The sequence below is a fragment of the Camellia sinensis genome, chromosome 9 (assembly GCF_055761805.1).
Source record: "Camellia sinensis isolate YWXY chromosome 9, ASM5576180v1, whole genome shotgun sequence".
NCBI lineage: Eukaryota > Viridiplantae > Streptophyta > Magnoliopsida > Ericales > Theaceae > Camellia > Camellia sinensis.
The window spans coordinates 196,527,191-196,542,124 of NC_138969.1; the positions used below are offsets into that span (position 1 = coordinate 196,527,191).

Consider the following 14,934-nt stretch of genomic DNA (forward strand, 5'->3'; position numbering starts at 1 on the left):
AGTGGTCAGAATTATTGTCTAAATTTGGATTTTGTTCACATGGACGGTGAGTTTGTTAAGAACTGAGTAAAATTAGATGCATGCTTCCATCGGCCCAAGTACCCACCATGCCGGCAGAAGTAAGATTAATTGTTACATAGCATACAGGTAAACCAGCAAGTTAAACTTATATCAATGTTGCAAAAATGATCACTTTGGACACCAATCACATAGATTTCAAGCACAACATTGATGATTATGACTGACTGATTTACTTCACAATATAACAGAACAAAACAACATAGTCAAATAGTAATAATTATTTCCAAGATGCAAATACTTATATTTGAAATATGAAGACTTTGGAGGCAGCCTCATATAAAATCATACTTGTGAAGTACTGAAAATTTGTATTGCTATAACCCGATACAAAGTTGTCAGATTAATTGTGAGATTACAAATAATTTTGGCACTGCTTATGTTCGCAAGCCTACAAATAATCATTAGAATTGCCTAATATACTCTCGGCTAACAGAATCTCTGAAAACCAAATTGACAGAGCCAGAATGACCGCTGCTAGTTCCTTCCAGCTCCCATGGACTTCATTCTGATTGTCTTAATGCCTCCACAAATTTGTCCTTGAGAAGTGGATTTGAAGCTGCGACTCGCTGAGCCGTGATGTCAAATTCTTTGCCAGAACTGGTGCAAAACAAGCATGACATAGTAAGAAACTCCTTTATGCAAATTCTATTCTATTTTCCAGATTAAGAAAATGCGTAATATACTTAGTATGGTCTACTATAGTGCAAAAATCAGTCTGTCAACAGAAGAAAATAATCCCTAAATGCTACCTATCAAAATGCTATGTTCTGTGTAGTCGGATATCAGTGTCTTGGGTTTGAGGAAGGCAAAAGGGACCAAAATTTAGCTTTTATTTTTGTCACTTTCCCCTTTTCCTTTCCCACTATAAATGCTTGTTCAAATCCATCATCCAAACACAACCTTAATATCAGGATATTGAGATATGTATCTAAAAGTTGAGCATGATTACGTGGACACATCATGAACATTAAAACATATGTACATCATGTAATATTTTGACAAATGTGTGTTTGGTTTGAGTTTCTTTTTTTAGATTAAATTTTTTGAAAACTGAATTTTTATTTTTAGTGAATATTTTTAAAATTTTAAGCATTTTTTTTACTTTTTTAGATGCACCTTACTTAGATGTATCTAAAAAGTAAAAAATTTGTAAAAAAATATTTTAAAAAATTAATAAATACATAAAAATACAAAAAATATATTGAATTCTCGTTTTTTTTTTTTTTTTTTTATATTTTTGTTATGTAGTGAACTTTTAAAAGATTTTTTGTCACAAAAATTATACTTTTTATGTGTATTTATGTTAGGTGTGCTTAAAAATTAAAAAAAATGCTTAAAATATTAAAAAAAAAATCAGTAAAAAAAAAAACACGGAAAGTAAGAAGTATAATTTTCTGAAAAGTGTTTTTGGAAAACCAAAAACAAGCAAAGTGTATTATTTAGGAATGTGCTTGAAATTCACTAGGATTTAAGAGAAATGGGATTCCTATGCCCTATTGTTAGTGTCTAGAAAATTTTCATAACAAAAGAAAATGTAAGTTTCTTCTTCAAATATCGTTAAAAAATAGGGGATTTCCAATTTTGGTAACCTTAGCTAAATCACATCTTATGGACACAAATTACAGTGACACTCACAATATATGCAAGTTGATTTCTTCCTTAAGATAAAGCTAAGGTATGTGCCAAATGTGAGCTTCTTCTTCAACTATCGGTAAAAAAACAGGACCTATTCTCTCAATTACTTCCAATACCAGCAATGCTAAGTTGAGGAGAGCAAAGAAAAGAAGGGAACAGAAACAAAAATTGAAGAGCACATAATCAAAAGTATTTCTTACGGATCAAAAATAACTCCTCCAGCTTCTGTGACAATCACAGCCCCACCTGCCACGTCCCTACAATATGAGCAAAGATTGCCAATCATTTTATTTTATTTTTTTAGATCAGCAACAAAGGCATTTTAATAAAGAAAAAGAAAGGAGGTACAGAGGAGGACAAGGAGTCCTCAAAGATCATACTTAGTACGTTTAGAAAAAAATGACAAAACAAACAAATAGAAGAGACTATGTGGCGCGCACCCAGCCATCCAATCCCTAGAGATCAGAAAAAGTGGAATCCCTCTAAGCAGGGGGGCCGCCAAAGCCCAAAAGGATGCCAAGCGACAAACTTTCTCCAACAAAGAATCCAGATCCCCGAATTTGTCTTCAAAAATCCTTGCATTTCTTTCAAACTAGATGACCCAAAAGATTGAATACACCGCACACATCCACAACACTTTTGCCCCCTTCTTGCCACCAAAACCCCGGAAATCAATTAAGAGGATTTGAAAACTTGTACCTGGAGCCACCCACAAAACCTCCACCAAACAAAAAAGTCTATGCCACAACCTCAACACCACAGGACAATGCAAGAAAAGGTGATTCAATTATTCCTCACTTTCCTTGCACATTATGCACCACTAAGGGCAAGGAGCAATCGGGTCTTCTCTTTTGTACCACATAAAAATCTTCTCCTTTAGAAGCACAAAAGATTTCCAGATTTTCTTGTAGGGGGATAAAAAAGGCACACCTTGAGTTACGAATGATTTTGTCAAAAAAGGACTTGCATGTAAAGTCACCCGAAAAGTGGATGGACCAAACGCTTTTATCACGCATATTTGGATTCAAAGAAAAATGATCAATGCGGGACAGCAAAGTGGTCAACTCACAAGTTTCTCAATCATTAAGGTTTCTAAAAAAATTGAAATTTCAAAAAATCGTTGCTACCAAAAAAAAGCCATAGAAGAGATGGAGGAATTATGAGAAGTATGGCGTATCACTTTAGAAAAAGATGGAAACCATACCAAGGGCCACCGAACCCAAGTTCATAGAATAGGTCGATCCTTCCACATGCAACACCACAGAGGTCCAATGCACAAGAGCCACACATCCGAAGCGATCTCACCTGATCACATAAGAAAGTCATACCATTAATTCTGCTTGTTGACAATAAATTTTCCTGAAGTTCAGTAACTTAACCAGAAATTCTGGTCTTACCTTGAAAAGTAAACTATTAATTCTATTTGTAGTGGCATCCAGAGTTAACTTATCACGTTGTGTTCCAGCCTGCTCTCTCAATCAGATAAAAACATATTTAGTTCCTTGCACGAAATAATAATCATGTAGTTCACATATCTGCCCCTTAAAGGATGCAAAGTATATATGACAATTTTGCAACATTGGAAATATGTTATAAATTTTGAATGCATGTACTAGGCGTTTCTCTTATGCACGAAGTGGGTCAGATAAACCAAACCAAAGCAAACCCAACCAAACTAAGCCTTGTGTCCCAATCAAGTGGGGTCGCCTACATGAATCTTTTTTGTCATCCAGCTCCGCCAATGGCTATATGCTCAGTAAAATTAAATAAATCACAAAGTCGATAAGATATGATGTAAAAAGGTCCATGTGGCCTAGATACTATCGTAGGACATACTATCGCAGGGAACACCCTATCCATAAGTGCTTGGGTGTACATTTAATGCATCTTCACTCATAAACATGGGAAGCCTCGTTGACTATAACAAAATAATTTCTTTATATAGCTGAAACTACACCTTTGCAGCTTAAAGGAAACATTTAAAAAACTTTGATGCATATGATCGAGGAAGTGAAGTTAAGTAGCAAGAATCGGAAACCAGCAACCATTCCAACTCATTTTCATGCATGATAAGCTTCAGAAGTTGAATCATTAGGCAAAATTTGCATGTGCTACTTGCATATATCTGGATGTTCCAAGTGTCTGATTCACTTTTGACTGTAGTAACTAAGACAATTTTGTTTCCTATCAAGTTAGTTTGTATCAATTTTGGTTTGGTTTGGTTAGTTTGTATCCTACAGTAATTACATTGCACTATTAGTGTAAACAGATTCCATGCACATATACCTCAGTGACAAGGAGGGACTTCACAAGTTCGGACTGAGAAGACACTGCAGAATTTCAAAGAATAGGATATTGTTAGAGATCTACCAAAGAAAAGCCATACTATTTTTTGGTTCATGGGGTAAGAACCCAAAATAACAGTCAGACTCAAAGATGAAAACAATAAACTCACCTTTTATGGGGTTTCCATTCAGAAAAGCACCTTTTCTATGGACTCCAGTGAAAAGCTGCACAATACAAATACAAACCCAAAATCCTTACTTCACTCAACCAGTAATAGTTATCAAAATGCAATTTTTTATTTAGACAAATCAACATATAGCTCATAAGAATCTCTATCCTGAGCAGATCAATATGGCTATACCAAATTAATCATCCGATCATAGGTTTCATGAATTCCATAATATTTATAAGGATGCTCCAACATAATAAAGGTGGAAGGAAGTTGTAACCAATACACTTCTCGGGGTACACAGGATCACACTCAACACATAGGGAACCACCCAGGCAATGTATCAATCAAGTTAAACTGATTGTCCCATCCATACTCTCTAATACTTTGTTCACATGAATAATTCCATGCCTGTATGAGTAGGCTGTAAAGGTTGACCATCAAATAACATATAGTTGGAGTACCAAAATATATATATATATATATATATACGAACAAAAAAAAGTACGAAAATTCAGACTTCTCACCTCATCCATAATTGGGTTGTAGACAACACCAACTGTGGGGACCTTTCCAATTGTTAAACCAATGGAAACACACACAAAGGGGAACCTACAAGTTATTGTGCAGTGGCAACAAAATCAGTTAGGCTGAATGTATAAATAAAGAATAAATTCCCTACAAACTTGACATCAGAATTTAATAATTACCCATGCACAAAGTTAGTGGTTCCATCAAGTGGATCAACTATCCATGTTGGTTCATCAGTTAGCTCTGTAACGCCACAAGCAGCAGTGGTTTCTTCCCCAATGAACTAACATAAAACAAAAAAAAATTAAGAAACAATGAGAAACATGTCCGTGAAGTACCAAGCACTACCAGTGTACCACACTAAAAGCACCAATCATGAAATTTTATCAAGTCATCCAAAGTTATCTAGATGAAATAAGGGTTAACCTTATGGTGAGGGAAATGCTCCTTGAGATGATTGAATATGTGATCTTCACATGCCTTATCAGTTTCAGTGACCAAATCCACCTGCATTGGAAACAAAGATCATGGTAAACTTCTTCATTCACATTAAGAAATGATCAAACATAGTTTTGGACTAGTATAGTAAATAGATATACGAATCTCCTTAATTTAACTAACGAAATAACTTTGGATAGAGTCAAGTAGAGAAGAAAGATTCATGCAACCGACCCCATTTGATAGGACTTAAGGGTTGGTTTGATTTGGTTTGGTTATACACAATATGTCCACAAATATATGATTTATATATATGCCTAGATTATATTTGTGTAGTGATAGGCCATAAATTCTTCAGGGTGATTCCAACTATTTTATAATTTTTTTTTCATTCAAAAAGTTTGACCCCCTCTAATTTTTTTATTTGCATTTGAAGGGCTTGCATTAAATTTTAATGTGTCTCACAACCGAAAAGAATTCAAGGGAGTCATTTCGTTTTGGGGTTGGGATAAAAGGTTCAATAATTGAGAGTTTTATGCCGTGTTTGGTTGGGGAATTTGAGGAGGAATTTGGAAAGGGAAATGGAAAAGATAGGTAAAATGTGAATAAAACATTCCTATATTTCACTTAGTTTTACACACATTTTCCGTTTCCCTTCCCAAATCCCCCAACCAAACACAGCGTTAAGGATACCCACCAAAAAAATCTAATCCAATCCATAAGGCTGTACTGGAAGAAAATACAACATTTTTGTTACATGACCAACCATTAGGAGAAAGGCTTCATTCATTTTTATTTTCTTCTATTAGGATTTTATGCTCTTAAATAGTCATTTACAGTCCATCTCCTCCTTTCCCCCAACCAGCCCAGCAACACTACCACTACCAAATTCTCAAAGTTTGGCACTCTCAAGTCTCAACTTAAAACATTTCCTAATCTTCTTTATTAGAATTTTAAACTCAATTAACCATCGTTTTGCATCATAACTAAAGGCTGCCCATATTTGTTTCAAGCACAACAGATATTAAAAAAAAAAAAATGCATTGCCATAAAGCATATTCCATAATTTACGGAAATTCTTCAAGGAATCTTATTTCACACAACTGCATATATTTTACGCCGTTCCCGTCGCACTCACTCTCCATGTGAATAAAATCCAAGTAAAGGCAATAAAATTGATCACTGAAAATTTCTCTAATCATACAAACATGTTCTAATCTAACTAAATCTCCACAACATTGGCTTTTGGGTCACTCAATCCATCCCCTAAATTATAAAAAGGTTCTTTCTCTAAATTTAATTTCATTACCATATCAAAAAAAACCCAGAACATATATATATATATATATATAATTTGATATAAATACATCTATACACAAATATAAATAAGGAAGTGAATAGACCTCGCCCTTATGCTCCACATGCTTAGTTTGATAAAACCCTTTACGAATTACCTGTAAAACACAGATTCAGAGAGAGAAAATAAGTTAAAATGAGGGGAAAATTGCGCAAATCGATGAATAAAACAGAGTATTAAAAAATTGGGTCTTGAATTTGATTTACGGCTCCAGCAATCTTCGCTGCTTCGACAGCAATGGCGAGGAACTGTGAGTGTGAATCTGAAATCAGTGGAATTACATCAGACAGCAAATTGATTCAAAAACAGACAACAAGAACATGCATATACACAAATTATATACATATATAGAAACAGAGAAAGGTAAGATTAATGGGTTCTACCATTTTCCGCCATTTTTTCAAAGAATTGTTTGATGAGAAGAGAGAGTATGAGAGAGAGAATATAAGCTTTGTTCTTGAGCTTTATGGCACACGGAGCAAGAAAGACGCCACAAATTTATACCGGCGTTGTTTGGTTTGTGTGTCTCAACAAATTTTAGAAAAATTTTTCGTCAAATAAGATTTTAAAATTAATCAAATTAAACAAATTTTTTTAAAAAAAAATTTTCAAAACTTATTTGATTTATAAATTTTTTAAATAATTTTTTTTTATATACATCAAATCAATTACTTTTTTTAAAATTTTCTCTTAAAATAATTTTTTAAAATATTTTTTTAAAAAAAAAATTAAACCAAATAAATTTTCGTACTTTTTATCTCAAAATATGTTTTTCAAATACAAACTAAACAAGCCTGTGTTTGGTTTGGCAAAATGGAAAAAGCAGGGAAAGAAGAGTAGGGGAGCTTCTATTTACACATCCACCTTCCCCTCTTTGCACACACTTCATAAAAATTATTTTTATTATAAATTTTTTTTTCAGGTGAAATTACTATTATAGACATCAAATAAACCCATTCGGAAGTTGATTGTCGAAAAAATAATAAAAATTCGGAAGTCTACTTCCGAACCAATTGTTTATTTTCGGAAAGCTACTTCCGAACCAATTGCTTATTTTCGGAAATCTACTTCCGAACTAATTATTTATTGAAAAAGATGTGTAAAGAGGGGAATGAGTGTGTGTAAATAGAAGCTCCCGGAGAGTAGAGTATCTTGGATAGTCTATTAGACGAAAGTGCCCCTGGATTTACTGGGAATCACAAATGCTGACATTTTAGATGAGAATATCCTATCATATATGGATCCGTCTCCATTTCCGTATTATTCAATTCTGTTATTATTTTGTACTTTCTTTCCTTTTTTTTTTTTTTTTAATTGGTTATCTAGCCGGTTATCCAACAATAAAATGATAGCGCGGTCCATAAGAATGACAATCGCAGTAGACAAATGTTGCATTAGTCTTCTAGATGATCAATCGATCGGTTGACTAGCATGCCCAAATATGGCCTCTCCCTCGCCTTTGAATCCCTAATTATCACGTATTTTAATCACGTGAAGAGTGCAAGGAAGTACAGAAAAGAAGAATGTAGGAGAGGAAGTAGATCCATCATATATATATATATATATATATAAGGCTCCATTTGGGATACATATTTGGACTAAAATAGTTATATATAACAAAATATGTTATTTTGGTTAAATATGACAAAATGTCACATCCAACATATAATCATTTCATTTTTTTTCTCACAAAAGTTAAAAAAATTAAAAAAACCTATGTCAAACGAGCCTTTTTAGCCTCAGGCTAAAATAACCAAAAAGCCTAACCCAAATCCCAAACAAACTCTAAATAGTGTTTTTCTCCTTATTTAGGTGACACATTCTAAATTTTTTTTTCCCCTAAAAAAAAGTCACGTCAGCATGCCATTCCATTTACATATACAACAATGATTTAGACCACTAAAAAATGCATCATTAATAGCACTAATGCATTGGGAATGGCAAAAAAAAAAAAAAGCATAGAAAGTGGGCAGGACCCACTGATACATCATTAGTGCTCTCCCTAGTGCTCCCTTTTTAGTGCTCCCAAGCATTTTTCTTACACATAAAGTTTTACACAAATTCAATTTCAATTATAATAATTAATTTTATATAGATTCTATTTGAAACATATTTATTTTTCATATATTTTTTATCGTGTATTTAGTTTTGTCGTCAACAAATTTATTGTATATAATTGATATTTTAATTTAATTATTATCATATTTGAAAAAAAAATTTATCTCGATATACAATAAATAAATAAAATAAACAAGTTTAATTTTAATTTAAAATTAAAATTAAAATATGATTTTAATTATTTTGATATCTACTATCATTACTATCTATATCCATATTCTATATCTATAATTTTAAATTTTAAAATTACTTATATGGAAAGTCAAAATAAATTTTATCCATAGCTTTTATCAAAATCTAAGTCATATCTAATTTGAAATTAAAAAACTTTTAAAATAATATTTCAAATGTAATTTTATCCTTATATAATTTGGAAATTTGAACGGGTTTATATTTTAAAAAAAATAAAATATACATATGGCGTGAAACACGTGTGAAATTATTTTTTATTATAAATTTAAAAAATTAAAAAATTTTTTGGTCTATTCTATTGATGTCTTAATATTAATTTATATTTAATTTTTTATTTAACATGAAATTTTTTATTACAAAATATTTATATTTAATTTAAATTTCATATATTTATATACAATATGTATGAATAATTCAAAAAGAATATTAAAGAAAAAAAAATTAATACTCCACATAATTAATTTATGTATTTTTTCTTAATCCAATCACAACATATTTGTATTTGATCTTTTAAATAAATTTTGTGTAGTTCTATTTCTACATATTTTTATTTTCTAAATAAATATAAAAATTAAATAATTAGAATCACTTTTAATTTTATATTACCAATTCTCTTTCTAATTTAACTATTATTTTTAATATCAAATTGAGTGTTTATTTTATTATCTTATAATTTAATATATATCATATAAAATCATTATATAATAATTACACTTTTATAGCACAATAAAACTAAAATTATCAAAATAAATAAATAATGTAACTAAATTTATTATATATAGGTATTCAAGTAATACTTTTATAGAACGATAAGGCTAAGATAATTAAAATAAATAATTTAAATTTAAATTTAAATTTTATTTTAAATTAAAATTAATATTATTCTTTTATAACACATATCATAGTATAAAATATCATTACATTAATTAAAGTTAATTCCATTTTGATTTTATGTCAAATATCATATTTCTAGAAGTGATTTACATACACGTATAGTGTTCAATTCGATATTAATTGATTAAATTAATAAAACTCAATACTTTTTTCATTAAGTTTTTAGAAAATAAATTGACAAATGTCAAATGATAAATAGAGTGGAGTATTATTAAAGAATAATGATTCATTGAAAATGATTGTGTATATTTAAGGCATCTATTGATGTTTCTTGAATAATTTTTAAATAAAAATTTTAAATTTATAGTATTACTGATAATGCACATTTATGAGTTCTGCAAAAAAAGATATACAAAAATAATTTGGCTAGAAAAAAAATTTGTGGTTATTACGATGTGTCACATAATTAATCAGAATCCCTTTGAGAATTAGAATTATTAAGATTATAAAGATTTTGTATCTGATTCCTTTTGAAGACACTGTTTATGATTTGAATTTATAATTTTTTATGCATCAATGTAAATAACTTTTACAATCTTACTGATATAAGTATAAATTCTACCTTTTAGTTAACCCACGTTAAATTCTTTTTCATGTACTAAAATACTTAAATATTGTCATATAAAAATATTATAATATATCATAATCAATGAATCATAATTAAATACCTGATGCACCACTTTAGACATAACAAAAAAAATGAGAAATTAACAAAGACCTTCTCGATTAATAACCAAAATTATACCATGAGTTATGACCAAGTCATAATTTGTATATTATAGAATTTTCAGTTATTTTATTTTTCAATATATATATATATATTGATACAAGTGAAATTCATGATTGTTGGTAAATTTGATTAATACAAATAAGGATGTCATTTCAAGTTGAGAATACACCATTTTTTTCCTTTTTTTTATATTTAACTTTGAAAAAATTATTTTTATAAGTCTATTTTACATAGAATCACACACAATAACAAAAATTTTTATCAGCCATTAACAAATCTGTTTATATTTGACTTTCAACTGTTAAAATTTTTTACACAAAGTATTAACACTCAAAATTATTTTTTCATTTTAAAAATAAATTTTCGTAAATCGCAAGAGTCACTTAGACCTTATTTGACATTTTAGCTTAAAAATTAAAAAGTCAATAAAAAAACCTATCATTTCTACAATTTGAAATCATGTGTCTAATAAAAGTCTATCATTCTATCATTTTAGCCTAAAAGCCTAATAATACTGACGAGGATTTTTTCAAAATAAAAAAAAGGTCAAATCCTACAATATATTTCTATGTTTTCCCAATAGAGCTCAGATCCTCTCCTTGCAAGCCCTGCTTGCAAGGCTATGGGCAACGGTGTAGATCAGCCGTTGCCCATCCAACGGTCATAAATAAAAAAAAAAGAAAAAAGAAAATTGAAATTTCACTTTCACTTTCTTCCCGCCCAAAACAAAACTCAGCTCTCTCTCTCTATATAATAATTATATCGACTCCTCAAATCTCAAATCAAGTAAAAAAATGGCATTTAGAAGACACCCACATCCACCACCACCGGATCCTTATGGTCCGCCACGGCCGCCGCCTCCGCCACCAGGTTTATACAGCCCATTGCAGCTGCCACATCGTCATCTTCCCGATTACTGGTCTTCTCCTCCTCCGCCTCCACCGCCACATCACCACCATGGACCACCCGGTCCGCCACCACCGCGTCCCGGTTCACCTTCGCCGCCGTATTTCGATCCCTACAGGCCACCCCCACCTTGGCATCGCCCTCCACCGCCTTACTAAGTCTTTGCACACCCACCTAGCTAATATATCCTCATGTGGGTTCATATCATCCGATCATTCTTAGTGGAAGAAAAATAGGTCGTGTGTTTTTGGTTCTTTCTCTATCTATGCACTTCTTGTTCTGTCCCCTTCTTAATAGATATAAAAGTTTGGGGCATATATGACTGTTGTGAGTTTGGGGCAAAAAACCAAAGAAACAAGGAAAAACAGAGCAAAAGAAAATAAACCCACTTTTTTTTTCTTTTTCCTTCATCTGTTGTGAGTTGTTCGAACAATCAATTGGATCAATTGGCAGTGTTTATTTTTTCTTCTAATTCTCCTTGATCACTAATCAAAATGGACAAATATTGATTAATCAAGTTCTGTATTTAGTTCTCAATTGTGGAAATGACACTAAATTACAATTTCATTATCAGAGAGTGAAGCTTTCGTAACAAAAATTCTCAACTTTATTACAATTATTACAATTTCCAACTCATTTGGCGTATGAAAAACACCATCTCAGAAACATTTCTTCATTCAATTGGATTCACTGAGAGCTGGACATTTCTCCTTTAACACCCTTTCCCTTGCCTTAGTTCCCTACACCATCATCATATGCAAATGTCAATTTCTATGTTTAGCTTAACAACCCAAGAGATGTTTCACTTATATCACAACATCTCACCATACCATTTTTACTTTCCCAGAAAATACAACAAAGAAAGGAAAATTTGGAACTTTACAAAACTCCTTACACTCACAATTTTTCCTTTTTTTTTCTTTTTCCTTCCTCTGATGTGAAGAAATGAAGAGAGAGAGAGAGAGAGAGAGAGAGAGAGAGAGAGAGAAGAGATTGAATGAGGAAGACAGAGAAATGTGTATGTATATGTATAGATATATAAGTTAGGTTTGAAATCAGAATTTTCAAACTTCCCTCTATTTTTTAATTTTTAATTTTTATTTTATGGCCAGGACCGTTGGATCTGTTTGGACAGATCTACATCGTTGCCCGTAGCCTTGCAAGCAGGGCTTGCAAGGAGAGGGTCTGAGCTCTTCCCAATAACCCACTGACTTCTGCAACCAAATGGCAAGCTGTCGCGTCAGCACATCATTCATCTACAAGTTAGTACAAATACAAGGTCAAAATTGTCAATTTACCTATTTTTTATTTTATAAATTATTTTATTTTATGTTTTTTCGTAAAAAAGTTAAAAAAATTATTTCCAAATATATTAATTTTTTTAATCTTATATTTTAATTAAAAAATTATTAAAATAGCATATTCTCCTAACGAGGCTTTACTAATTATATAGTAAAACACAATAGCAATGTAATGTAGTTACTTTTAAGGGCCATACACATAAATTATTGATCACACAACTAATTGTATGTAAATGAATAAGATTTTTAAAAAGCAGTTAGAGATTATAAATTTTATAAAAAATTTCAAGTTGATTATGTGTTTAATTTTTATATTTGTAGCATAATTGTGTGTAAAATGATATATAATTTTATTAATATATTTTAGAGGTCACAATTGGCCAAAAATGATAAAAATAAGTGCCTAAAGCCCTACTATTCAGTGCTACTATGCGTTGTTGAATTAATGTTATCGATTTTTTTTACATCTTGCCTTAACTACATGACAAACTATATATATAATTAATCATATTAAAAAGATAATGATGAATTATATATATATAATTGATTTATATGTACATGTTGTTTGTTATGTGTAAATTTTGCAACACAACAACATTCCAACCTTTAACGTTTACACAACTTGTAATTTAATGTTTGAAATTGTAGCTCGAGTTCTTGTCAATATACTCTACAATGGTGTGCCTAAATCACCATGAGAGGGCCTTGAAGTAATTTTTAATTGATTAATATACTAAGTTAATTTAATTTGCTACTCTTGTATATTCATATTTGGTAAGTCAAGGGTTAATATTGATTATTTCTCTTCATTGCGGAGATTTTAATTATTGAAACACCCTTTTGTAATAATAAATTACTTTATTTCTAATTGCTATCCAAGCACCCTATGTTGTATCATTGAAATGCCATAATGTTCTAATATTGTGGTGTCTCCGTGAAATTCTATTTATACCAAAAAAATAAAAAAATAATATGATAGTTTTACTTTTGTAAATAAATTTATTTTTATGAATTTTTTGTTTTAAAATAAAAGAGTAATTACAACCCAGTGAAATTTTAAAAAAATAATTACCTATTAATGAAAAAATTTATAATTATAATTATTAATATTTATAAATTTTATCACTTATTTATAATTATTTTTATAAAATATCATTGATTTAATATTTCTTTTAAAATAAAAGATGCACGTTAATCATATTATTATATACAGAAATTTTATATAATTTTTTTTATACATTATTTTATTACTGCTATGTGAAACGATAGCCAAGGCACCAAAGAGGAACATGATTTCAAAGTAGAAAAATGCTTGAGGTATCGACATTTTGATGCTCGAATACCTCAAATTTTTATTATTTTTATTTTTTTTAAGGGTGATTATGTGTAAGAATATATTAAAAAATTAAACATTCCGTACCAACTCAGCCCGTGTGATTTGATAAGGTGAGTGAGTGAATTAAGTTGAACTGGTTGGGCTGCTTGTTAAAATTTGTTAATACTATATAGTTTTGTACGAGTTCATATTATATTTTTTTTTCAAATCAGGAAGATTCAAAAGAAATTGAAATTAAAATCATTTCAATTTCCTCCGAGTTTTTTTGATTTAAAATAAAAGTATAATAGAGACTCGTACAAAACTATATAGAATTAACAAATTTTAACCACTAGCCTAATTGATCAGTCAATTTTATCACTAAATTAATCTAATCCAACTCACTCATCTTATTAAACTATATTGACTAAGTTAATATGAGATATCTCTACATATAACTATCCTTAAAAAAAAAACATGACTCAAAAAATTCGACCTCAAAATGCCTCAAAATTTCGAGCCTTCTAGCACCACTATTCAAAGTATATTTATGTGGCGTGGGTGTATTTTTGTTATCAATAATGTTAGGTAACTCAAAATTTTATGATTTAACTGGTTCAAATCACTTAAAATAATATGGTTTTAAGTGTAAAATGACATCATTTTAATAAATTTAAATCATTTAAACCACAAAATTTTAGACTACCAAACATATTCCTTTTGCTATGTAATGGCATCTTTTGCAGTAAAAGTGGATAGTTGAGGGCATATTATCAGGGACATAAAAAGAGATGCTTGGAATATGCCAAAATGTGCCAGTTCCTTAGTCGCTTATTTTTCACTCTGTACCAAAAATATTATTAGTATATACTCTTTCTATCCCAAAAAAATGGTTCATTTTAGGGAATTTAATTTTTTTATAATATAATTATTATATTTTAAAATTATACTTTAATAATATATATTTTAAAAAAAAAATCA

General features: G+C 30.2%; 1 protein-coding gene across 1 annotated transcript; it reads right to left on the minus strand.

Moving 5' to 3' along the window:
• Positions 1–356: 356 nt before the first annotated feature.
• On the minus strand, positions 357–7,338 carry VTC4 (Inositol monophosphatase family protein). The gene is made up of 12 exons (XM_028239863.2): positions 6,881–7,338; positions 6,704–6,759; positions 6,544–6,594; positions 5,129–5,209; positions 4,882–4,985; positions 4,699–4,783; positions 4,172–4,226; positions 4,003–4,046; positions 3,114–3,182; positions 2,921–3,021; positions 1,917–1,973; positions 357–678 (listed from the first exon to the last, which is right to left on the minus strand). The coding sequence occupies exons 1-12, from the start codon at positions 6,891–6,893 to the stop codon at positions 582–584; spliced, it is 813 nt and encodes a 270-aa protein (XP_028095664.2). The 5' UTR covers positions 6,894–7,338; the 3' UTR covers positions 357–581.
• Between the last annotated feature and the right edge of the window lie 7,596 nt (positions 7,339–14,934).

Bases quoted from the DNA above. Each gene is read 5' to 3' on its own strand.
- VTC4 (XM_028239863.2), bottom strand. The intron at 6,595-6,703 runs GTAAATCAAATT...TGTGTTTTACAG, and splicing joins CAGCGAAGATTGCTGGAGCC to GTAATTCGTAAAGGGTTTTA. The intron at 5,210-6,543 runs GTCTATTCACTT...TTTCCAATGCAG, and splicing joins ATGTGGAGCATAAGGGCGAG to GTGGATTTGGTCACTGAAAC.